At 42.3% G+C, this 23,679-nt stretch overlaps 1 protein-coding gene across 5 annotated transcripts in view; it reads left to right on the top strand.

Moving 5' to 3' along the window:
- DCLRE1C (DNA cross-link repair 1C) overlaps positions 1-23,679 on the top strand; it is a 63,756-nt gene that overhangs the window by 38,208 nt on the left and 1,869 nt on the right. For 4 of the 5 annotated variants that reach the window (XM_033852473.2, XM_019933480.3, XM_019933482.3 and 1 more), the window contains 5 exons: positions 3,301-3,402; positions 14,471-14,607; positions 15,138-15,192; positions 19,911-19,999; positions 21,105-21,199. In XM_033852473.2, the coding sequence (XP_033708364.1) occupies positions 3,301-3,402; positions 14,471-14,607; positions 15,138-15,192; positions 19,911-19,999; positions 21,105-21,199 (478 nt within the window). The remainder of the gene's footprint in view (positions 1-3,300; positions 3,403-14,470; positions 14,608-15,137; positions 15,193-19,910; positions 20,000-21,104; positions 21,200-23,679) is intronic. The other variant, XM_019933481.3, reaches the window with a different exon arrangement.

The following is a 23,679-nucleotide window of genomic DNA, read 5'->3' as shown; positions in this document are numbered from 1 at the left end:
TAAACCTGCTCAGACTTGAGGACACGGGGAGGGGGAAGGGGAAGCTGGGACGAAGTGAGAGAGTGGCATGGACATATATACACTACCAAATGTAAAGTAGATAGCCAGTGGGAAGCAGCCGCATAGCACAGGGAGATCAGCTCGGTGCTTTGTGATCACCTAGAGGGGTGGGATAGGGAGGGTGGGAGGGAGACGCAAGAGGGAGGGGATATGGGGATATATGTATACATAGAGCTGATTCACTTTGTTGTACAGCAGAAACTAACGCGACATTGTAACGTAATTATACTCCAATAAAGATGTAAAAAAAAAAAGCGCTCGCAACACTTGGATTAGCCTACAGTTGGGCAAAATCACGTAACGCAAAGCCTATCTTACAATAAAGTGGGGAGTGTCTCGGGTAATTTATCGAGTGCTGTAGTGAAAGTGAAAACCAGAAGGGTTGCCTGGGTCCAGAACGGTGGTCGGCGTGTGGACGGTGGCCGTTCACCCGCGGGATCGCGTGGCTCACTGGGGCGGCAGCTGGCTGCGGTGCTGACCAGCATCATGAGAGAGGATCGTACCGCCAGCTCAGGAAAAGATCGTAACTCAGAATCCGAAGTCCGTTTTCTACTGGATGCATATTGGTTTCTCACCATCGCAAAGCCGAATAATCCTGGGTCGAGCATCTCAATTTGGGACCGTCTGTACATACATGCTGCGTATGCATCCTCGGTTGCCGTGGAAACATATTTCTTACTGGGGGTCATGGTCAGAAGTGTGTGAAGAACGCTGTCCTGAGGCACTGAGCCCCCTCCCCATGGACGATTCACATCAGGTCAGGCTGGGAGCCAGTGTTCACCCGTCCCTTCCAGGTGGCTCGATGCTGGGCTCTCGGGACCCCGGGCAGCCGGGTGAGCATGCCAAGTGCTTCCTGCAGCACCCGCTTCCCATGAGAGGAGATGGAGTTTTGGTGGCGACTCTGGACAAAACGAAACGCTGGAACGAGTCGGACATTTAAATTCTACTTCATTCGTCAACTTTTACTGTCTATCCCCCAGCTAACAGACTTGTGCTAAGAACTTAGCACTTATATACAACGTAATTTAGTAAAACTGAAAAGATCTAGTGCTTCTGCATTTGCAATTTAGAAAATTCCTCCCTCCCTCCCTAAGCCCTTACTTCCTAAGCCCTTCTTTCCTTAATTTCTTCCTTCCTTAAGTTTTTGTGTCCAAATGTTTTTGGTGTAAACCTGCCAATTCTCTTTGGGGAAGGACTTGCTTTCGTTCTGAGATTGTCGTTCTTATGTTCTTTGGTGTTCAAATGGTCCTTTAACTTAAAATCACAGTGGTAATAGGTTGTATGTTGCACACATTTTACTATTTGCTTTTTTTTTTTCTCACGTCCTCTCTTGGCAAAATACAAAGGTAGCAACCACTTACCAGTCCCAAATTTGTTTTGTGAATTTTAGTGGTGTGTGAAATCGAAACGACTGGAAGCTCCTCCAGCTCTGAGGCCTCACAGGGAGAAACCCTGGGCCGAGGAGGGGTCCAGGGATGGAGGTGGGGGAAGAGAAAGCAGGCCTTAGGAAGGTGACCCCGGAAGCACCCCAGAGTGAGCCCTCTTTCAAGTCTCTTAATCCCTCTGTAGGGGTTAGAAACAATTCTAGAGAAGGAATTTTAAAAGGGAGAACAGTGAGGTTTTTTCATTTAAATATTTATTTATTTATTTATTTATGTCCATGCCGGGCGGCATGCGGGATCTTTGTTCCCCGACCAGGGATCGAACCTGCGCCCCCTTGCAGTGGAAGCGTGGAGTCTTAACCACTGGACCACCAGGGAAGGCCCTGGTGAGGTCTTTTGATAGAGGGTCCTAAGAGATGATTTATGGCAACCTTTTCAAGCATCTTCATTTTTGTGAGGATGAAAGTTTCTCCCTGTCTCTCTGTACATCTCAGAATTTGCCTCTTTCATATCCTTCTTAGGCCAGAAAAGTCAATTCCTTGTTACTTCTTGTTACTGATTAGTAAACAGGTAGTGAGAGGAATAAGGATAAGTTACAGGATTTCACAGGATAAGTAAGAAGTCATGCTCGGGTTCTTTTTTAATTTATTTATTTATTTTTGGATCTGTTGGGTCTTCGTTGCTGCGCGCGGGCTTCCTCTAGTTGCGGCGAGCGGGAGCTGCTCTTTGTTGCAGAGCACAGGCTCTAGGTGCGCGGGCTTCAGTAGTTGCAGTACGCAGGCTCGGTAGTTGTGGCTCACGGGCTCTAGGTGCGCGGGCTTCAGTAGTTGTGGCGCACGGGCTTAGTTGCTCCGCGGCATGTGGCATCTTCCAGGACCAGGGCTCGAACCTGTGTCCCCTGCATTGGCAGGCGGATTCTTAACCACTGCGCCACCAGGGAAGTCTCATGCTCGGGTTCTTGCTATAGCTGTCTTGGTATTAATTACCACAGCGATTTAACATTATTCTAAAGTGTTTTGTTATCCAGACTTCAAAATGAGCATACTTTTTTGAGGAGTGCTATTTCATTATCCTTGTATTAATCTAAGTATTTGCTATTTACTCAAAACTACCCAGAAAACGATTCAAGTAAAACCGACATGTGGGTTTTAACAATTTAAAACATATTCGCTTTAAAATTCTAAAGGTGGCTGAGGTTTGTTTTGTTTTGTTTTGCTTTTTTGCATCTGCCCTCCTCCTTTTCATCCAATAAAAAGGTGTGTGGAAAGGGAGGACCTGGGTCTCCACTTCCTCGTCCCACTGGCCTCCCTCTCCCCCAGCTGCCTGTATGCAGCGTGTTGTGTGTGTCTTCATGAGCAAGTGATTCATTTGTTTAGTATTTTATTTTATTTATTTTTTGGCTGTGCCTCATGGCTTGCGGGATCTTAGTTCCCTGACGAGGGATCAAACCCGGGCCCCGGCAGTGAAAGTGCCAAGCCCTAACCACTGGACCGCCAGGGAATTCCATGAGCAAGTGATTCTTGATTGTTCTCTGCAGTACACCCCATATTTAGAATAAAGCTTGACATAGAGCAGGTGCACAATAAATATGAATCGAATGACTCTTGATGGATCGATCCAATGAAATCCACCAGCCGAGTCGCCAGACTTTTCATTACCACCCACAACGGGTGGTAACGTAGACTGCTGGAAATGGGATCTCAGCGTCCTGCGTTGAAATAGCTGAAAACTAGGCTTCGAGGAGGAAGAAAGACTTAGTTTTAACTGGATGATTTGCCCTTGCCTAATTACCCTTGAACACTTTATTTACAGGAAATACAGTTCCAATAATGTGCTTTATTTGTGTTGTTTTCCTCAGGTTCACGTGAATAAACTAGACATGTTTCGAAACATGCCTGACATTCTTCATCATCTCACAACAGACCGTGACACTCAGATCCATGCGTGTCGGCATCCAAAGGTATGTGGTGAAGTGTTTCTCTTACTGTTTGTGTGATCCATGAAAAACAGAATTTTAGGTCCAGAAGGAATCTCAAATTCCATTTTGTTGGCTCTTCAATTTACAAACGTAAAAACTGAGGCTGAGATCGTGTTCGTAGATCAAGGTCATGCAACTACACATCACTGTATTCCATTACCGTAAACTTCCTAATTAGGAAACAGACACAGATATTCAGTACTTTTAATTTTTTTTTACATCTTTATTGGAGTATAATTGCTTTACAATGGTATGTTAGTTTCTGCTTTATAACAAAGTGAATCAGTTATACATATACATATGTTCCCATATCTCTTCCCTCTTGCGTCTCCCTCCCTCCCACCCTCCCTATCCCACCCCTCTAGGTGGTCACAAAGCACCGAGCTGATCTCCCTGTGCTATGTACCTGCTTCCCACTAGCTATCTATTTTACGTTTGGTAGTGTATATATGTCCATGCCATTCTCTTGCTTTGTCACAGCTTACCCTTCCCCCCTCCCCATATCCTCAAGTCCATTCTCTAGTAGGTCTGTGTCTTTATTCCTGTTTTACCCCTAGGTTCTTCATGACATTTTTTTTTCTTAAATTCCATATACATGTGTTAGCATACGGTATTTGTCTTTCTCTTTCTGACTTACTTCACTCTGTATGACAGACTCTAGGTCCATCCACCTCATTACAAATAGCTCAATTTCGTTTCTTTTTATTGCTGAGTAATATTCCATTGTATATATGTGCCACATCTTCTTTATCCATTCATCCGATAATGGACACTTAGGTTGTTTCCATCTCCGGGCTATTGTAAATAGAGCTGCAATGAACATTTTGGTACATGACTCTTTTTGAATTATGGTTTTCTCAGGGTATATGCCCAGTAGTGGGATTGCTGGGTCATATGGTAGTTCTATTTGTAGTTTTTTAAGGAACCTCCATACTGTTCTCCATAGTGGCTGTACCAATTCACATTCCCACCAGCAGTGCAAGAGTGTTCCCTTTTCTCCACACCCTCTCCAGCATTTATTGTTTCTAGATTTTTTGATGATGGCCATTCTGACTGGCGTGAGATGATATCTCATTGTAGTTTTGATTGGCATTTCTCTAATGATTAATGATGTTGAGCATTCTTTCATATGTTTGTTGGCAGTCTGTATATCTTCTTTGGAGGAATGTCTATTTAGGTCTTCTGCCCATTTTTGGATTGGGTTGTTTGTTTTTTTGTTATTGAGCTGCATGAGCTGCTTATAAATTTTGGAGATTAATCCTTTTTCAGTTGCTTCATTTGCAAATATTTTCTCCCATTCTGAGGGTTGTCTTTTGGTCTTGTTTATGGTTTCCTTTGCTGTGCAAAAGCTTTGACGTTTCATTAGGTCCCATTTGTTTATTTTTGTTTTTATTTCCATTACTCTAGGAGGTGGGTCAAAAAGGATCTTGCTGTGATATATGTCATAGAGTGTTCTGCCTATGTTTTCCTCTAAGAGTTTGATAGTTTCTAGCCTTACATTTAGGTCTTTAATCCATTTTGCGCTTATTTTTGTGTATGGTGTTAGGGAGTGATCTAATCTCATACTTTTACATGTACCTGTCCAGTTTTCCCAGCACCACTTATTCAAGAGGCTGTCCTTTCTCCACTGTACATTCCTGCCTCCTTTATCAAAGATAAGGTGACCATATGTGTGTGGGATTATCTCTGGGCTTTCTATCCTGTTCCATTGATCTATATTTCTGTTTTTGTGCCAGTACCATACTGTCTTGATTACTGTAGCTTTGTGGTATAGTCTGAAGTCAGGGAGCCTGATTCCTCCAGCTCCGTTTTTCTTTCTCAAAATTGCTTTGCCTATTCGGGGTCTTTTGTGTTTCCATACAAATTGTGAAATTTTTTGTTCTAGTTCTGTGAAGAATGCCAGTGGTAGTTTGATAGGGATTGCATTGAATCTGTAGATTGCTTTGGGTAGTAGAGTCATTTTCACAATGTTGATTCTTCCAATCCAAGAACATGGCATATCTCTCCATCTATTTGTATCATCTTTAATTTCTTTCATCAGTGTCTTATAATTTTCTGCATACAGGTCTTTTGTCTCCTTAGGTAGGTTTATTCCTAGATATTTTATTCTTTTTGTTGCAGTGGTAAATGGGAGTGTTTTCTTGATTTCACTTTCAGATTTTTCATCATTAGTGTATAGGAATGCCAGAGATTTCTGTGCATTAATTTTGTATCCTGCTACTTTACCAAATTCATTGATGACCTCTAGTAGTCTTCTGGTAGCATCTTGAGGATTCTCTATGTATAGTATCATGTCATCTGTAAACAGTGACAGCTTTACTTCTTCTTTTCCAATTTGGATTCCTTTTATTTACTTTTCTTCTCTGATTGCTGTGGCTAAATCTTCCAAAACTATGTTGAATAAGAGTGGTGCGAGTGGGCAGCCTTGTCTTGTTCCTGATCTTAGTGGAAATACTTTCAGTTTTTCACCATTGAGGATGATGTTGGCTGTGGGTTTGCCATATATGGCCTTTATTATGTTGAGGAAAGTTCCCTCTATGCCTACTTTCTGGAGGGTTTTTATCATAAATGGGTGTTGAATTTTGTTGAAAGCTTTTTCTGCATCTATTGAGATGATCATATGGTTTTTCTCCTTCAGTTTGTTAATATGGTGTATCACGTTGATTGATTTGCGTATATTGAAGAATCCTTGCATTCCTGCAATAAACCCCACTTGATCATGGTGTATGATCCATTTAATGTGCTGTTGGATTCTGTTTGCTAGTATTTTGTTGAGGATTTTTGCATCTATGTTCATCAGTGATATTGGCCTGTAGTTTTCTTTCTTTGTGACATCCTTGTCTGGTTTTGGTATCAGGGTGATGGTGGCCTTGTAGAATGAGTTTGGGAGTGTTCCTCCCTCTGCTATATTTTGGAAGAGTTTGAGAAGGATAGGTGCTACCTCTTCTCCAAAAGTTTGGTAGAATTCTCCTGTGAAGCCATCTGGTCCTGGGCTTTTGTTTGTTGGAAGATTTTTAATCACAGTTTCAATTTCCATGCTTGTGATTGGTCTATTCATATTTTCTATTTCTTCCTGATTCAGTCTTGGCAGGTTGTGCATTTCTAAGAATTTGTCCATTTCTTCCAGGTTGTCCATTTTATTGGCATAGAGTTGCTTGTAGTAATCTCTCATGATCTTTTGTATTTCTGTAATGTCAGTTGTTACTTCTCCTTTTTCATTTCTAATTCTATTGATTTGAGTCTTCTCCCTTTTTTTCTTGATGAGTCTGGCTAATGGTTTATCAATTTTCCTTATCTTCTCAAAGAACCAGCTTTTAGTTTTATTGATCTTTGCTATCGTTTCCTTCATTTCTTTTTCATTTATTTCTGATCTGATTTTTATGATTTCTTTCCTTCTGCTAACTTTGGGGGTTTTTGTTCTTCTTTCTCTAATTGCTTTAGGTGCAAGTTTAGGTTGTTTATTCGAGATGTTTGCTGTTTCTTAAGGTAGGATTGTATTGCTATAAACTTCCCTCTTAGAACTGCTTTTGCTTCATCCCATAGGTTTTGGGTCATCATGTCTCCACTGTCATTTGTTTCTAGGTATTTTTTAATTTCCTGTTTGATTTCTTCAGTGATCACTTCGTTATTAAGGAGTGTATTGTTTAGCCTCCATGTGTTTCTATTTTTTACAGATCTTTTCCTGTAATTGATATCTAGTCTCATAGCGTTGTGGTCAGAAAAGATACTTGATACAATTTCAATTTTCTTAAATTTACCAAGGCTTGATTTGTGACCCAAGATATGATCTATTCTGGAGAATTTTCCATGAGCACTTGAGAAAAATGTGTATTCTGTTGTTTTTGGATGGAATGTCCTGTAAATATCAATTAAGTCCATCTTGTTTAATGTATCATTTAAAGCTTGTGTTTCCTTATTTATTTTCATTTTGGATGATCTGTCCATTGGTGAAAGTGGGGGTGTTAAAGTCCCCTACTATGAATGTGTTACTGTCGATTTCCCCTTTTATGGCTGTTAGTATTTGCCTTATGTATTGAGGTGCTCCTATGTTGGGTGCATAAATATTTACAATTGTTATATCTTCTTCTTGGATCGATCCCTTGATCATTATGTAGTGTCCTTCTTTGTCTCTTCTAATAGTCTTTATTTTAAAGTCTATTTTGTCTGATATGAGAATTGCTACTCCAGCTTTCTTTTGGTTTCCATTTGCATGGAATATCTTTTTCCATCCCCTTACTTCAGTCTGTATGTGTCTCTAGGTCTGAAGTGGGTCTCTTGTAGACAGCATATATATGGGTCTAGTTTTTGTATCCATTCAGCCAATCTGTGTCTTTTGGTGGGAGCATTTAGTCCATTTACATTTAAGGTAATTATCGATATGTATGTTCCTATTCCCATTTTCTTAATTGTTTTGGGATCGTTATTGTAGATCTTTATCTTCTCTTGTGTTTCTTGCCTAGAGAAGTTCCTTTAGCATTTGTTGTAAAGCTGGGTTGGTGGTGCTGAACTCTCTCAGCTTTTGCTTGTCTGTAAAGGTTTTGATTTCTCCATCAAATCTGAATGAGATCCTTGCTGGGTAGAGTAATCTTGGTTGCAGGTTTTTCTCCTTCATCACTTTCAGTATGTCCTGCCACTGCCTTCTGGCTTGTAGGGTTTCTGCTGAGAGATCAGCAGTTAACTTTATGGGGATTCCCTTGTGTGTTATTTGTTGTTTTTCCCTTGCTGCTTTTAACATGTTTTCTTCGTATTTAATTTTTGACAGTTTGATTAATATGTGTCTTGGCGTATTTCTCCTTGGATTTATCCTGTATGGGACTCTCTGTGCTTCCTGGACTTGATTAACTATTTCCTTTCCCATATTAGGGAAGTTTTCAACTCTAATCTCTTCAAATATTCTCTCAGTCCCTTTCTTTTTCTCTTCTTCTTCTGGAACCCCTATAATTCGAATGTTGGTGCATTTAATGTTGTTCCAGAGGCCTCTGAGACTGTCCTCAGTTCTTTTCATTCTTTTTTCTTTATTCTGCTCTGCAGTAGTTATTTCCACTATTTTATCTTCCAGGTCACTTATCTGTTCTTCTGCCTCAGTTATTCTGCTATTGATCCCATCTAGAGTATTTTTAATTTCATTTATTGTGTTGTTCATCATTGCTTGTTTCATCTTTAGTTTTTCTAGGTCCTTGTTAAATGTTTCTTGCATTTTCTCTATTCTATTTTCAAGATTTTGGATCATCTTTACTATCATTATTCTGAATTCTTTTTCAGGTAGACTGCCTATTTCCTCTTCATTTGTTAGGTCTGGTGGGTTTTTATCTTGCTCCTTCATCTGCTGTGTGTTTTTCTGTCTTCTCATTTTGCTTATCTTACTGTGTTTGGGGTCTCCTTTTTTGCAGGCTGCAGCTTTGTAGTTCCTGTTGTTTTTGGTGTCTGTCCCCAGTAGCTAAAGTTGGTTCAGTGGGTTGTGTAGGCTTCCTGGTGGAGGGGACTAGTGGCTGTGTTCTGGTGGATGAGGCTGGATCTTGTCTTTCTGGTGGGCAGGTGCACGTCTGGTGGTGTGTTTTGGGGTGTCTGTGGACTTATTATGATTTTAGGCAGCCTCTCTGCTAATGGGTGGGTTGTGTTCCTGTCTTGCTAGTTGTTTGGCATAGTGTGTCCAGCACTGTAGCTTGCTGGTCGTTGAGTGGAGCTGGGTGCTAGTGTTGAGATGGAGATCTCTGGGAGATTTTCGCCATTTGATGTTATGTGGTGCTGGGAGGTCTCTTGTGCACCAGTATTCTGAAGTTGGCTCTCCCACCTCAGAGGCACAGCACTGACTCCTGGCTGCAGCACCAAGAGCCTTTCATCCCCATGGCTCAGAATAAAAGGGGAAAGAAAGAAAGAGAGAGAGAGAGAGAGAGAGAGAGAGAGAGGGAGGGAGGGAGGGAGGGAGGAAGGAAGGAAGGAGATAAAATAATATAATATAAAGATAAAATAAAATACAGTTATTAAAAGAAAAAATAATTATTAAGAAAAAAAATTTTTTTAAAGAAAAAAAAACATGGACGGATAGAACCCAAGGACAAATGTTGGGAGCAAAGCTATACAGACAAAATCTCACACAGAAGCATACACATACACACTCACAAAAAGAGGAAAAGGGGGAAAAAATCATAACTCTTGCTCTCGAAGCCCACCTCCTCAATTTGGGATGATTCGTTTTCTATTCAGGTATTCCACAGATGCAGGTACATCAAATTGATTGTGGAGCTTTAATCCACTGCTTCTGAGGCTGCTGGGAGAGATTTCCCTTTCTCTTCTTTGTTCTCACAGCTCCGGGGTTCAGGTTTGGATTTGGCCCCGCCTCTGCGTGTAGGTCACAGGAGGGCGTCTGTTCTTCGCTCAGACAGGACGGGGTTAAAGGAGCAGCTGCTTCGGGGGCTCTGGCTCACTCAGGCCGGGGGGAGGGAGGAGCACGGAGGCAGGGCGAGCCTGCGGCGGCGGCAGAGGCCGGCGTGACATTGCACCAGCCTGAGGCGTGCCGTGCGTTCTCCCGGGGGAGTTTTCCCTGGATCCCGGGACCCTGGCAGTGGCGGGCTGCACAGGCTCCCCAGAATGGGGGTGTGGAGAGTGACCTGTGCTCGCACACAGGCTTCCTGGTGGCGGCAGCAGCAGCCTTAGTGTCTCATGCCCGTCTCTGGGGTCCGCGCTGTTAGCCGTGGCTCGCGCCCGTCTCTGGAGCTCCTTTAAGCAGCGCTCTTAATCCCCTCTCCTCGCGCACCAGGAAACAAAGAGGGAAGAAAAAGTCTCTTGCCTCTTCGGCAGCTCCAGACTTTTCCCGGACTCCCTCCCGGCTAGCCGTGGTGCACTAACCCCCTGTAGGCTGTGTTCACGCCCCCAACCCCAGTCCTCTCCCTGCGCTCGGACCGGACCGAAGCCCGAGCCTCAGCTCCCAGCCCCGCCCGCCCCGGCGGGGGAGCAGACAAGCCTCTCGGGCTGGTGAGTGCCGATTGGCACTGATCCTCTGTGCGGGAATCTCTCCGCTTTGCCCCCACACCCCCGTTGCTGCGCTCTCCTCCGCGGCTCCGAAGCTTCCCCCCTCCGCCACCCGCAGTCTCCGCCCGCAAAGGGGCTCCTAGTGTATGGAAACCTTCCCTCCTTCATGGCTCCCTCCCACTGGTGCAGGTCCTATCCCTATCCTTTTGTCTCTGTTTATTCTTTTGCCCTACCCAAGTACGTGGGGGGTTTCTTGCCTTTTGGGAGGTCTGAGGTCTCCTGCCAGCGTTCAGTAGGTGTTCTGTAGGAGTTGTTCCCGTGTAGATGTATTTCTGGTGTATCTCTATTACAAAGGGTAGGTTTTTTGGGTTCTTTTTTCTGTTCCATTTCCTGAGACACAATGGGTCTTCAGCTGTGGCATGAGGATCACAGGGTTTGGTGTCCTTTCTTTCTTGGCTTAAGGCTTTTGTTCCTGCTAGTGTTGAAGGGTCTCCTGCAGAGGTGGTGGGGGGTGGGGGCTGTGGCTCACCGTGGGGCAAGGACACTGGCAGCAGAAGTTGTGGGAAGTACCCCTTGGCATGAGCCCTCCCAGAGTCTCAGTACTTTTAATTATTAATGAAATATATTTATACAACTGATACGTGTTTATTTGTAATGACTTATGTAATGAACAGTTTATTTGTAAGGAAATTAGTAACATGTTAGAGCTTATAATTTAAGAAAACAATCACAACCCGTTGTGATTTACTTTTTAAAAAAATAAATTTATTTATTTATTTATGTTTGGCTGCCTTAGGTCTTCGTTTCTGTGCAGGCTTTCTCTAGTTGCGGCGAGTGGGGGACTTCTCTTCCTTGCGAGGCGCAGGCTTCTCATTGCAGTGGCTTCTCTTGTTGCGGAGCACAGGCTCTAGGTGTGCGGGCTTCAGTAGTTGTGGCACGTGGGCTCAGTAGTTGTGGCTCGCAGGCTCCAGAGCACAGGCTCAGTATTTGTGGCTCACAGGCTTAGTTGTTCCGCGGCATGTGGGATCTTCCCGGACCAGGGCTTGAACCTGTGTCCCCTGCATTGGCAGGCAGATTCTTAACCACTGCGCCACCAGGAAAGCCCGTGATTTACTTCTGAGACTCATGACACGTGCGCATTTATAAACTTTATTTTCCTTCTCCTCATTTGAGATAAATATCTAGATATAACTTTGCTTTGAATTTTGAAATAGTTACATGTATTGCTGGTCCAATTTCAAATGAATGTTTTTAGTGTCTTTGAAACTCACTGGTAATTGGTTTTCTGATGCCACCATAGAACTCCCTTCTCTTATTACCTGCCAGGTGTTAAATTTTAAATTGGCCTTCAACATTTCCATTTTAATTTATATTGTCATTCAATGTCACTGCTACTAATTAGTCATCTTACATGTAGGGGTATGTGTGATCCTAATTGTTCTCTAAATCTTTAATCTTAGCATTCATATGCTGAGTAATTTTTATTTTAGTAAACAGTGCATTTATACATTTAGATAATCATTGTAACAGTAATATTAGGGCTTCCCTGGTGGCGCAGTGGTTGGGAATCCGCCTGCCAATGCAGGGGACACGGGTTCGAGCCCTGGTCCAGGAAGATCTCACATGCCGTGGAGCACCTAAACCCGTGCGCCACAACTACTGAGCCCATGCGCCCCAACTATTGAGGCTTGCATGCCTAGAGCCCATGCTCTGCAACGAGAGGCCGCCGCAATGAGAAGCCCGTGCACCGCAACGAAGAGTAGCCCCCGCTTGACGCAACTGGAGAAAGCCCACGCACAGCAACAAAGGCCCAACACTGCCAAAAATAAAAATAAATAAAATAAATAAATTAAAAAATAAACAGTGATATTAGCTCCATCAGCCAAAATCCTAAAGTAAAGTTGCTCAGCACTAAAGTAAAGCAAAATTTAAAAACAACAACAACAAAAAACGATTCTTATCCATAGCATGGAAGATTCTATTTCAGACCACTGCAGGAGAGCTACTAGGTAAGAAATTACTTTTGATGATTGGTCAGCTGCATACCATAACTTGCATCATGAATTTATTTCATCATTCTGTTTGTATATGTACACATACACATGCAATGAATTAATGGATGGATAAAAACAATGTAGATACAAAGTAGAAACTGTTTTGTCCTTTTTCTTTTGGACTTGTAGTCTTTGCCCCTACCATGCCCCGTAAATATTTTAATTGGCAGATTTCTTTTTGGTCTAAATTTTCTCACAAACCACAAAGTAGCTTAACTCACCCTCTGTCATTTCCCACATGGCTACTCGCCTTGAAACACTACTTCTAGCAGCTTAAGGTATGTGTCTCAGGTCACATAGCCTTAAAAATATTCAACAGAGCAGCCTGCACAGCCCTGGAGCACTCATCCACAGCCTCGTGAGAAACAGCACCAAAAGTGCTCCAGTGATGTCTGATTTGGATGGAGTGTTCATGGTTTTGAAGGATTCCTATCTAAATGTAGTGTCTTTGGGAAAATAGTCGCATTGGTTTTCAACCTTTTAAAAACACATGTTACTTTCTTCTCCAACTTTATTTTGATAAATTTTAAAGCAGGGCTTCCCTGGTGGCGCAGTGGTTGAGAGTGCACCTGCCGATGCAGGGGACACGGGTTCGTGCCCCGGTCCGGGAGGATCCCACATGCCGCGGAGCGGCTGGGCCCATGAGCCATGGCCGCTGAGCCTGCGCGTCTGGAGCCTGTGCTCCGCAACGGGAGAGGCCACGACAGTGAGAGGCCCGCGTGCCACAAAAAAAAAAAAAAAATTTAAAGCAGTAAATTTGTTAGACTAGTACAAAGAACACCATGTACTCTTTTATTTTAAATTGAAGTGTAGTTGATGTACAATGTTATATGTTACAGTTGTACAATGTAGTGATTCAGTTTTTAAAGGTTGTATTCCATTTATAGCTACTATAAAATATTGGCTCTATTCCGTGTGTTGTACCATATATCCTTGTAGCTCATTTTAAACCTAAGAGTTTGTACCTCTTAGTCCCATGCCCTTATTTGCCCCTCCCCCTTCCCTCTCCCCACTGATAACCACTAGTTTATTCTCTATATCTGTGAGTTTTGTTATATTCACTAGTTTGTTGTATTTTTTAGATTCTACATATATCATACAGTATTTGTCTTTCTCTGTCTGACTTATTTCACTTAGCATAATACCCTACAAGTCCATCCATGTTGTTGCAGATGGCAAAATTTTATTCTTTTTTATGGCTGAGTAGTAGTTCATTGTATATATTTTTATACACCACATCTTCTTTATTCATTCATTTGTTGATGGACACTTAAGTTGATTCCATATCTTGGCAGTTGTAAATAATGCTGCTATGAACATTGGGGTGCATGTATCTTTTCAAATTAGTGTTTTTGGTTTTTTTTCTGGATATATACCCGGGTGTGGAATCACTGGGTCATACAAACACCGCGTCTTCTTCCTCTGGCTTCCCGTGTGTTAACACCGTCACGTCTGCTCCCTGACGTACTCTGTGTCTGTCTCTGTGTAACTAGCACCCCCATCCCCCAATCCACTTGAGAGTCAGTTGCAGATGCCATGACACTTTGCCATAAACAAGGACGTTCTCCTGCACGACCACAGTACAGTTCCCACACTCAGGAAGTTTAGCATTGATACGACCCTACTGGATGTGATGGAGTCCATATTCAAATTTCCCTAGTTGTCCCGATCATGTCCTTTATGGCTTGTGGAGGGAAGAGCAGGGCCTCCTGTTCTTAATACAGTCATCCAGGATTTTATTAAGAATCATCTTTTGCATTTGCTCAGGCCTCTTCAGTTTCTTTTCATGTAGATCAAGTCTCAAACCTTTTGCTTTTCTTTCATCACACTGACATATTTGAAGAGTTCAGGTCAGTTGTTTTGTGGAACGTTCCTCAATTTGGGCTTACCTGTTTCCTCATGTCTATATATATATATATATTTTTCATGTCTGAAAACCCATCTACATTTGTTTTTGAGGCCCTGCCTACAAACAGATTTGTTGAAAATATTAAACTGCTTTACTATATTTTTAAAATCTTTTTTAGGCAGAGGAATATTTTCAGTGGAATAAGTTACCCTGTGGCGTTACCTCCAAAAATAGAATTCCACTCCACACAATCAGCATTAAGCCATCCACTATGTGGTTTGGAGAAAGAGCCAGAAAAACCAATGTCATTGTGAGGTAAGCAAGGAGTGTCTTTCGAGAGAAACCTTGCCTTGAGGTAAATCGATAGTTGAAATGCAATCTAGCCTAAGCCTAAGAAGAGGATATATTATAATTGTAGAAAATAACTTCTGAAATTTAAACTCTATTTAAACTAAAGAGATGCGGCTTTCAAAGCTGTCTATTGGCTAATACCATTAGCCAGTATTGCCTGGGGTCTACTTGAGTTAGACAGATGAGAGGGTTAGAGACAGGGCCTCTTGCCTGGCAGAGAGTTAGGAACTGACGTTGTATGAAGTAGAAGCCTTTGGTGGAGTAGAGGAGTCCCATACTGATCACCACGTTTTAGCAAATTTCCTTAACGTTGGCCATTCAGAATGTCTACAAAAATTTACATTTCTGGAAAGAGTTCCCCCTTGTCCCAGGAAGAAATTCTTTTTGGTAAGGTGATTTCATACTGCAGGAGCCTGAATAAGAAGACTTGAAATTTAGAACTTAGCTTAGTTTTGATAAGTGACCTTTAATTTTGTGTTTTCGTCTCACTTTAGGACTGGAGCGAGTTCGTACAGAGCCTGCTTTTCTTTTCACTCCTCCTACAGTGAGGTAAGAGGACCTCATATACTCCCCTTTGTGGCTTCTGCGGGCATCTCTTTTTCTACCGCTTAAGACAGGTTGTGGCTTTTCCTAAAGAAATTTAGGGAAGACATCTCAGTGGATGAGCTGTGTTACTAAGTCTAAAGGAAATTGCTATCATCACTTGTTTTCAGCCTAAACATTGAAGAAAACATATGATTAAGGTTTTCTTTCCAACTTGCTTTCTAAATGTATTTTAAATTCCCCACTTCAGTTCTGTTCATGTGTCGTAAAAAATCGTAAATCTGACTGTTTAGCACTTGGAACTGTATTCAGTGTCTTGTGATGACCTATAATGGAAAAGAATCTGAAGCTGTACACCTGAAACTAACACAATATTGTAAATCAACTATAGTTTAATAAATAAAATTAAAAAGCAAACAAGCAAAACATAAAAAGCTTCCCCAAGGAAGTAATAGTTAAGAAGATAAAAGAAGATACTCCAACATTATACAAGCCAGGGAATATGGCCAGTATTCTATAATAACTATATGTGGAGTATAACCTTTCAAAGTTGTAAATCACTGCATTGTGTACCTGTAACTTACATATAATATTGTACATCAACTATACTTCAGTAAGAAAAAAAGAAGATTGAAAAAAAAATAATCATAAATCTTATTTGAAGGAGTACTACAGATAAAATCTCATTATTGGTAGCCTTAGGGTACTGTGCAGATTCTTGGCCTCTTCCAAAATTTGATTGTACTGAAAAGCCGTTTAAAAAATTGTCCTGAATATTCAGCAATGAGGAAGAACAAAGGTGACTGAGGTGTAGACCCTGTCCTTAGGACATAGTATAGTAGAATTATTCAGTTGAAGAGGGCTTAAAATGGTATTGTTATGGTACTTTTTTTTTTGCCTGTGCCACACGAAATGCGGGATCTTAGTTCCCCGACCAGGGACCGAACCCGTGACCCCTGCAGTGGAAGCTGAGAGTCCTAACCACTGGACCGCCAGGAAAGTCCCCGTTATGGTACTTTTTATATAGGAAATTGACATACTAGAATGGGAACCTGACATATGTAATTTATTTGCAGAATCCTCATGCATTTCCAAAGTAAATGCTAGCATCTTACAAGTGCAGGGATTCAGTAATTTCATGTATTGGAGAAAAAGCAATATAAAAGCTGGCTTTTTATGACACTTTAAGTCATACATAATTTTAGTTTTGCCTCTTCTGCACTTAACGCATTTCCCTGATAGTGATTATTTTTGTATTGGGGGTACATGGATATAGCTCTGCAGCAGTGAGCATGGGCATGGTGATGATTTGAACAGGTGGATTCTTGCAGAGCTCCAGGTAGCAGCATTTTTTAAAAATTTTTTATTGAAGTATGGTTGGTTTACAATGTTGTTAGTTTCTGGTGTACAGTAAAGTGACTCAGTTATTTATATATATAAATATATATATTTATCTACATTCTTTTTCAGATTCTTTTCCCTTATAGGTTATTACAAAATATTGAATATAGTTCCCTGTGCCATACAGTAGGTCCTTGTTGTTTATCTATTTTATATATAGTAGTGTGTGTATCTGTTAATCCCAAACTCCTAACTTATCCCTCCCCTGCCCCCTTTCCCCTTGGTAACCATAAGTCTGTTTTCTATGTCTGTAAATAAGTTCATTTGTATCACTTTTTAGATTTCACATATAAGTGATATAATACTTGGCTTTTTCTGACTTTCTTCACTTAGTATGATAATCTCTGGGTCCGCCCATGTTGCTGCAAATGGCATTATTTCATTCTTTTTTATGGCTGAGTAATATCCCATTGTATATATGTACCACATCTTCTTTATCCATTCGTCTGTTGATGGACACTTAGGTTGCTTCCATGTCTTGGCGATTGTAAATTGTGCTGCTATGAACATTGGGGTCAGGTAGCAGCATTCTTTTCAAGTCAGCCAGAAAACTGTAAATGATTATTTGGTATCAAAGTACCCCAGTGACATCTCTCTTCAATAGCTGGGCTTAGCTTCCAGGTGCAAATGGATTATTTGAGAGTAGCCTGGAAGTAATTCATCTGGATGGTATAATCCAGTTAACGTTTTCTTTATCAGTTTATCCTGACTTTTACGTTGTTGTCAAAGCCCCTTCCTGGTGATCTGTCCTGGGCTAGGCATCTGGCCCAGCATCGCTGTTGCTCAACCTTCCTCTTACCCCTCAGCATCCTTTTCTGTCTCAGCCACAGGGAGGGCCTCTAATTGGGGAAAACTTTTCAGTCAAAACTGCTCTTATTTCTCTTCTTCAGTATAGTTAGCAGCCAAGTTGGGAAGCACAGCCTTCCTGGGATTCTATAAAGTTAGCTCCCAATGGGGAGGCATCTCCCTGCTGCTTGGGTAGAGGGGTGGAGCGGCTGACCTGCTTCCTCTCTTCCCTCTCTCCTCGGATGACAGCAGTTATCCTGCTTTTGGCGGGGTTACCCTGAGCTCTGGTTACTCACCTTCTCTCACTGTGTCCAGTGAGAAGAGAGAGGCTTTCCGGAAAACTGCTTTAATTAATACGCCTATATCCTGTGTATAGAACACGCTGAACTATATTTAAAAATGTAAATAGTAGGGGGCATTCCCCAGCGGTCCAGTAGTTAGAACTCCGCGCATCCACTGCAGGGGGCACGGGTTCCATCCCTGGTCAGGGAAGGAAGATCCCGCATGCCGCATGGCGAGACCCCAAAAAAAAGGAAAACAAATGTGAATAGATTTAAAGATCATTTCTTTTTTTTTTTTCCCCCAAGTACGGTTGATCCTCATTATTTGCGGATTCCTCATTTACAAATCTGCCTGCTCACTGACATTTGTTTGAATCCCCACATCAGCGCGAGTGGCGCTCTGTGGTCATTTGCAGACGTGCACGGCAGGGCCGCAAAAGATTTGAGTCGTCCGACACGCACATTCCCGACTCAGGTCGCACATGGTGGCCTGCCTTCTTGTTTCAGCTCCCGGGCTGTAAACGAGTGTCCTCTTTGCCGTCTCTTTACTGCTGCGTTTTCCATATTTGTGTGCTTTTTGGGGGTGATTTTGCCGTTTGAAACAGCCTCCAAGTGTAGCGCTGAAGTGCTCTCAAGTGTTCCTAAGCTCCAGGAAGGCCGAGATGTGCCCTGCTGAGGCGGTGCCTGTGTCGGGTAAGTTCTCTACAGGCGTGAGCTGCAGCGCCACTGGCTATGAGCTCAGTGTTCATGGATCAACAGTGTATTCTACAGACGACATCTTTAAAGAGAAGCACACATAAAAGAAGGTTGTGTACTTGATCGGTTGACAAAGCGCTGTGACTGGAGGTTCAGGGAAACACTGTATTTATTTCCCCCAGGAACAGTGGTCTACTGTCTGCAGTGGCTTATGGAGTGGAACTACTGCACAGAACCAGAACGGACTGTGTTAATGGGTAGTTTTAAGGCAGGCATCTGAAGAAAGGGCATCGGTGTGGACCAGTGGGAGAGGATGCCCTCTCCTGGGTACCTCTTGTCTCCTTGTGGCCACTTCATCTCTGAGTAGATAGGGGCCATTTCTGGTGTGGGTCTGACCAGACTCTCTTCATTCTTATTCCCTTCAAAAGCCTCAGATTTCTACCAGCCTCGACTCTGGATTGATTATGCAAATCATATAGGTTGTGGGCAAGGTAAATAATGGCTTCTTTTTGCATGCCTACTCTGAAAGTACAAAGGAAATTGTTTATGAGAAGTATCCAAAGAATGTATCTGTTCCTGTCTTTCCCCTTTGTCTTAAGGTTCCCATTTTATTTGAATATAGAGTTATTAATAATTCCTGGGTTCCCTACCTCTTTTGACTTGGTGCTTTATTTGAAAAAGTTGGGTGCTAATAACTACTTTGTGTCTCTGTCTCCCCATTTGCAGAAGGGAATAAAAATCTTTGTGTTGTCATTACCAACTTTGTAATAGACAGTTTTATTGAATGTTCAACTATGTGCCAGGTACCAGGGCTAAGCACTTTACCCACATTATCTCATTTATACTTTTAGATGAAGACTCTAAGACTCAGAGACGTTAGGTAACTTAACCGAGACCACAAGCTCACCAAGATCTAATAAGTGGCAAAGCAGAAGCTCTTCTGGGTTGTTAGAGGTGTTTTGAGGAATAGTGACAGAAGCCCTCCTGTTTAGCATTCTGAGCTTTGCAGAAAATCAAGGTATTCACGATGTTTTGGCATGTCCTTGTTTAGATTAGAATAAACCCTGAGAACAAATCAAGCAGCCTCAAAGATGTGGTGCCCCTTGGTATTGCTAACGATTATGTCGGAGGAAAGAAATGCAACTCTCAGACCTTGTTTCCTTGTGCGTCTTAAATACTCAGATGAATCCTCACTTCCTTGAAGGGGAGGTTAACTACGGGTGAGTGACCCTAGATAAGGGAACTAATGTCATCTGAAGAAACGGAGCCTCTGCATCCCGTTCATCAGTGATCCTCACTCCTTACCGGAGAACAGAATCACCTGAAGAACGTCCAAACCTACTGACCTCCAGGCCCCATCATAGCTCAGTTAGGGGACTTTTGGGGTTGGGTCTGTCTTCTCCTAGGAGGTCCCCAGGTGCTCCCCACGTGCAGCTGGCATTGGGACCAGAGTCTTGAGAGACTTCTACTTCTCTTTCCCCGCATCCCTTTATCTGCTGCTCTAACGCTGGGGCTCTTCACCATAGAGATAACTGATGCATTTTATTTTCCTTCTTCCAGATTAAAGATTTCTTGAGCTACATCTATCCTGTGAATGTATATCCAAATGTCATCCCGTTAGGCACAACTATGGGTAAAGTTCAGGAAATGTGAGTAGTTACTACTTGTGGGACTTGTGTTTTTGGGCAGGATGGATCCAGAGAATAGTTTTGGGCCGGAAACCAGGGGCAAGGATGTAAAATGGGTGTGGCTGTAAATATGGTACTGGTTGGGAGTACATGGGCTTTCCTCACGTGAGTGTGTTAACATAAAATCCTAAACGCTTCTGGGAATCTGGCATAAGGAAGCCGTTGCGATACTGAATTCCCTGAATGCCAGAACGTGTTCCTCTATTGCTTAATAGGTTATTAGAATAGGACCTGCTTTTCTGCAGCGTAAGAACAAAGATAAAAGTTTTGCTTTCCCCCCAATCCTACAATTAGATGAATATCTACCAGGTTGTTTTAAGTGCTTGTATTTACCACTTTATTATACTGAATTTTTAAAAAAAATGAATTTATTTATTTATTTTTGTGGTACGCGGGCCTCTCACTGTTGCGGCCTCTCCCGCTGCGGAGCACAGGCTCCGGACACGCAGGCTCAGCGGCCGTGGCTCACGGGCCCAGCCGCTCCGCGGCATGTGGGATCTTCCCGGACCGGGGCACGAACCCATGTCCCCTGCATTGGCAGGCGGACTCTCAACCACTGCGCCACCAGGGAAGCCCCTAATTTTATTTATTTTTGGCTTTGTTGGGTGTTCGTTGCTGCACGCGCGCAGGCTTTCTCTAGTTGCGGCAAGAGGGAGCTACTCTGTCGCTGGGTGTGGGCTTCTCATTGTGGTGGCTTCTTTTTTGCGGAGCACAGGCTGTAGGCGCGCGGGCTTCAGTTGTGGCACGCGGGCTCAGTAGTTGTGGCTCACAGGCTGTAGAGCGCAGGCTCAGTAGTTGTGGCACACAGGCTTAGTTGCTCCGCGGCATGTGGGATCTTCCTGGACCAGGGCTCGTACCGTGCCCCCTGCATTGGCAGGTGGATTCTTAACCACTGTGCCACCAGGGAAGTCCCTGAAGTAATTTTTAATTATTAAACAATGCTTTTCAGTTTTGAAAAGTAGTGGTATGGTTTCCCCCATAGTTAGGTTTTTATAATCTCTAAAAGTGATGCTTACATTCCAGCAACTTCCCAACAGGAAAAATAAAATATTCGTATTCATTTCAGCTTAAAGCCTTTATGCCGATCTTCCCAAAGTACTGAGCCGAAGTATAAACCACTTGGAAAACTGAAGAGAGCAAGAACAATCCACCTAGACTCAGGTAAGAAGAATGACCTGCGTCCCAGGTGTGGGTTTCCCTGCAAGACCGCTTTTCAGGGTGCTCTGGTCTGTGAAAGCTGTCTTTTTTACTTTCTTCATGATGTCTTTGGAAGTGTAAAATTTTAAATTTTTGATGAAGTCCAATTTAATTTCTTTTATAGCTTGTGCTTTTTTTGCTTTTGGTGTCATATCTAAGAAACTGTTGCTTAACCCAAGGTAATGAAGATTTACTCTCATATTTTATCATTTCTGGGTAGTTTTGACTTTTTTCCTTATTATATAGGGTATTTTCCCACCTTTGTACACGTCTGTGGTAATTTTTTGAATGCCGTGACTATATGATGGTATATTTAATCTGTCGTACATGTTAGGTTATTTTGAACTTTTCACTTTTATAAATATTGTGATGAGCGACATTATATGTAAGTCTGTTTCACAGCTCTCATTATTGGGTTAAATTGTAGAAATTATGGTGCCTGATACATACATATTGCCCAATTGTTTTCCAGTAGCTTATACCAGTTTATACAGACATCAGCAGTACACGATGGTGGAAAGTACCTATGAATTATGACATTTGTCTTTTTTTATTAGGTTTAGGTGTGTTATCAGTTTGTGTAAATGTTAAGGATTTCAACACTTTACTGTGTTTTCTGTTATATGCCTTCCCATTTTCATAGAGAGAAATTTCAAAATTTTATATTGTCATAACAAAGAATACATAATGTCAGAATAAACTTCTAATAGTATAGAAACTTTACTTTTTTTTCCAGATACATACAGGTGAGTTAATGTGAAAATGTTTTGACAGATTATTTTTACAGTTGAAACATACCACGATACTGGTATAGTCACTGATCCAGAAGAACATGAAACTGTCCAACTTAGAGGTGATACAAAAAAGTTCCACAGAAAGGTAACTGGCACATTAGTGGAGGAGCTATAACAAATTAATCCGTGGCTCAAAATGAAGCCATAATTTGGAGACCAGGGTGACTCCGAGTATAGACCCTAGACATCTTAGTCACCTTAAGTCCTTTAGAAAAGAAGATAAATAGCTGTTTGTTTAAACAACTGTAGTTGTAATACAGAACACTGGACTTCGGTCTCCTGACTGCGCACCGTCACACATCTTCTCCGGGCCTCCCTCCTCACTGGTAAAATGGGAGCTGGATGACGGTTTCTATTCCCCCTCCGCCTCCATTTAAAAGCAGCTTTTAAAAATGCAGTTTTAAGCTACATCCTTTATCAGTGGGAAAATAGTTAACTTATAGTTACCTGCTTCGTAACACGAGGTTCTGCACTAGAACATAAGCTGCCCTCTACAGTAAGTAGCCTCATGAGCATTTTACTTCCTTCTTCGAGGTTAGGTTAGGTGCCATTAGGGCGCAGGAAAGTATCTGTCTTCCCCCCAGTTCCGTGCCATGTCATTTTAATTTATGTAAATTTCATCCTCCACGTAAGGTCCTCATTTTCAGAATGTAAGTGGACGAGGCTCACTCCAGGCTAGTGCAGCATGCTTAAGACAGTAAAATGACACTAGATGTGGCTTATTAAGTGTCTTGGTTAAAGCTGACTCGATCTGTGTGTCCCCCAGTGTCTCTCATGGCCTGTGCTCTTGGCATAGGGCTGCATAACAATCACCAGAGACTGGGTGGCTACTTCTCACAGTTCTGGTGGCTGTTGGGATGTCCAAGCCCAAGGTGCTGGCAGATGTGGTTCCTGGTAGGGGCCCACTTCCTGGCTCTCAGCCACCTTCTCACTGTGCACTCACATGGCCTTTCCTCTGTGCATGGGCATGGAGGTGGTGAGAAATCTGCTTCCTCTTCTCACAGGGACACTAAAATCCCATCACACGGGTCCCCCCCCCTCATGAGCTAATTATCATCTAAAGGCCCCACCTTCACATACCACCATCACACTGTAGTCAGAAATTCAAATTATGAATTTTGGGAGAACACAGACATTCAGCCTATATAACATGCATAAAGTAGGTATCAGAAAATGTTCACAGAAGGAAAATGTTAGGAAAAAAGTGTCTCTGTTAGGTCAATCAATCAGCCAACTCCTTGAGCATCTACTATCTGCAGAGCACAGCGAGTTTGCAAACGTCTCTCTTAGTCTGGGTGGTTCAAAAACCTAGCTGATGTACAGAATCGGCTGTAGAACTTAACTTTAAAAGTAAATTATTCCTACTTTCAGGGACTCAGTAGGTGTGAAATGAAATGTAGAAAGCTGTTTTATTTAAAAAGCTCTCCAGAGGAGAACCACTGATTAAGGCTCTGTGGCCTTATTTGGGGAGCACAGATCTTTAGTCTCAACGCACAGTCTGGCTTTATGACAAGTTGAAGGCTGGTAGATAAATTGTTCAGAATAGCCCAAGAATATAGGGCCTTTTAACTTCTCTTGGAAGAAGAGTGAACACCCACTAATTGCAATTCCATGAATTAAAAAATGTAGCTAAGAGCTACAAATTGGATT

Source organism: Tursiops truncatus, chromosome 2 (genome assembly GCF_011762595.2).
Source record: "Tursiops truncatus isolate mTurTru1 chromosome 2, mTurTru1.mat.Y, whole genome shotgun sequence".
NCBI classification, from domain to species: domain Eukaryota; kingdom Metazoa; phylum Chordata; class Mammalia; order Artiodactyla; family Delphinidae; genus Tursiops; species Tursiops truncatus.
Note: the sequence above shows the minus strand (reverse complement) of the source record. Positions and strands in the feature narration are given on the sequence as shown.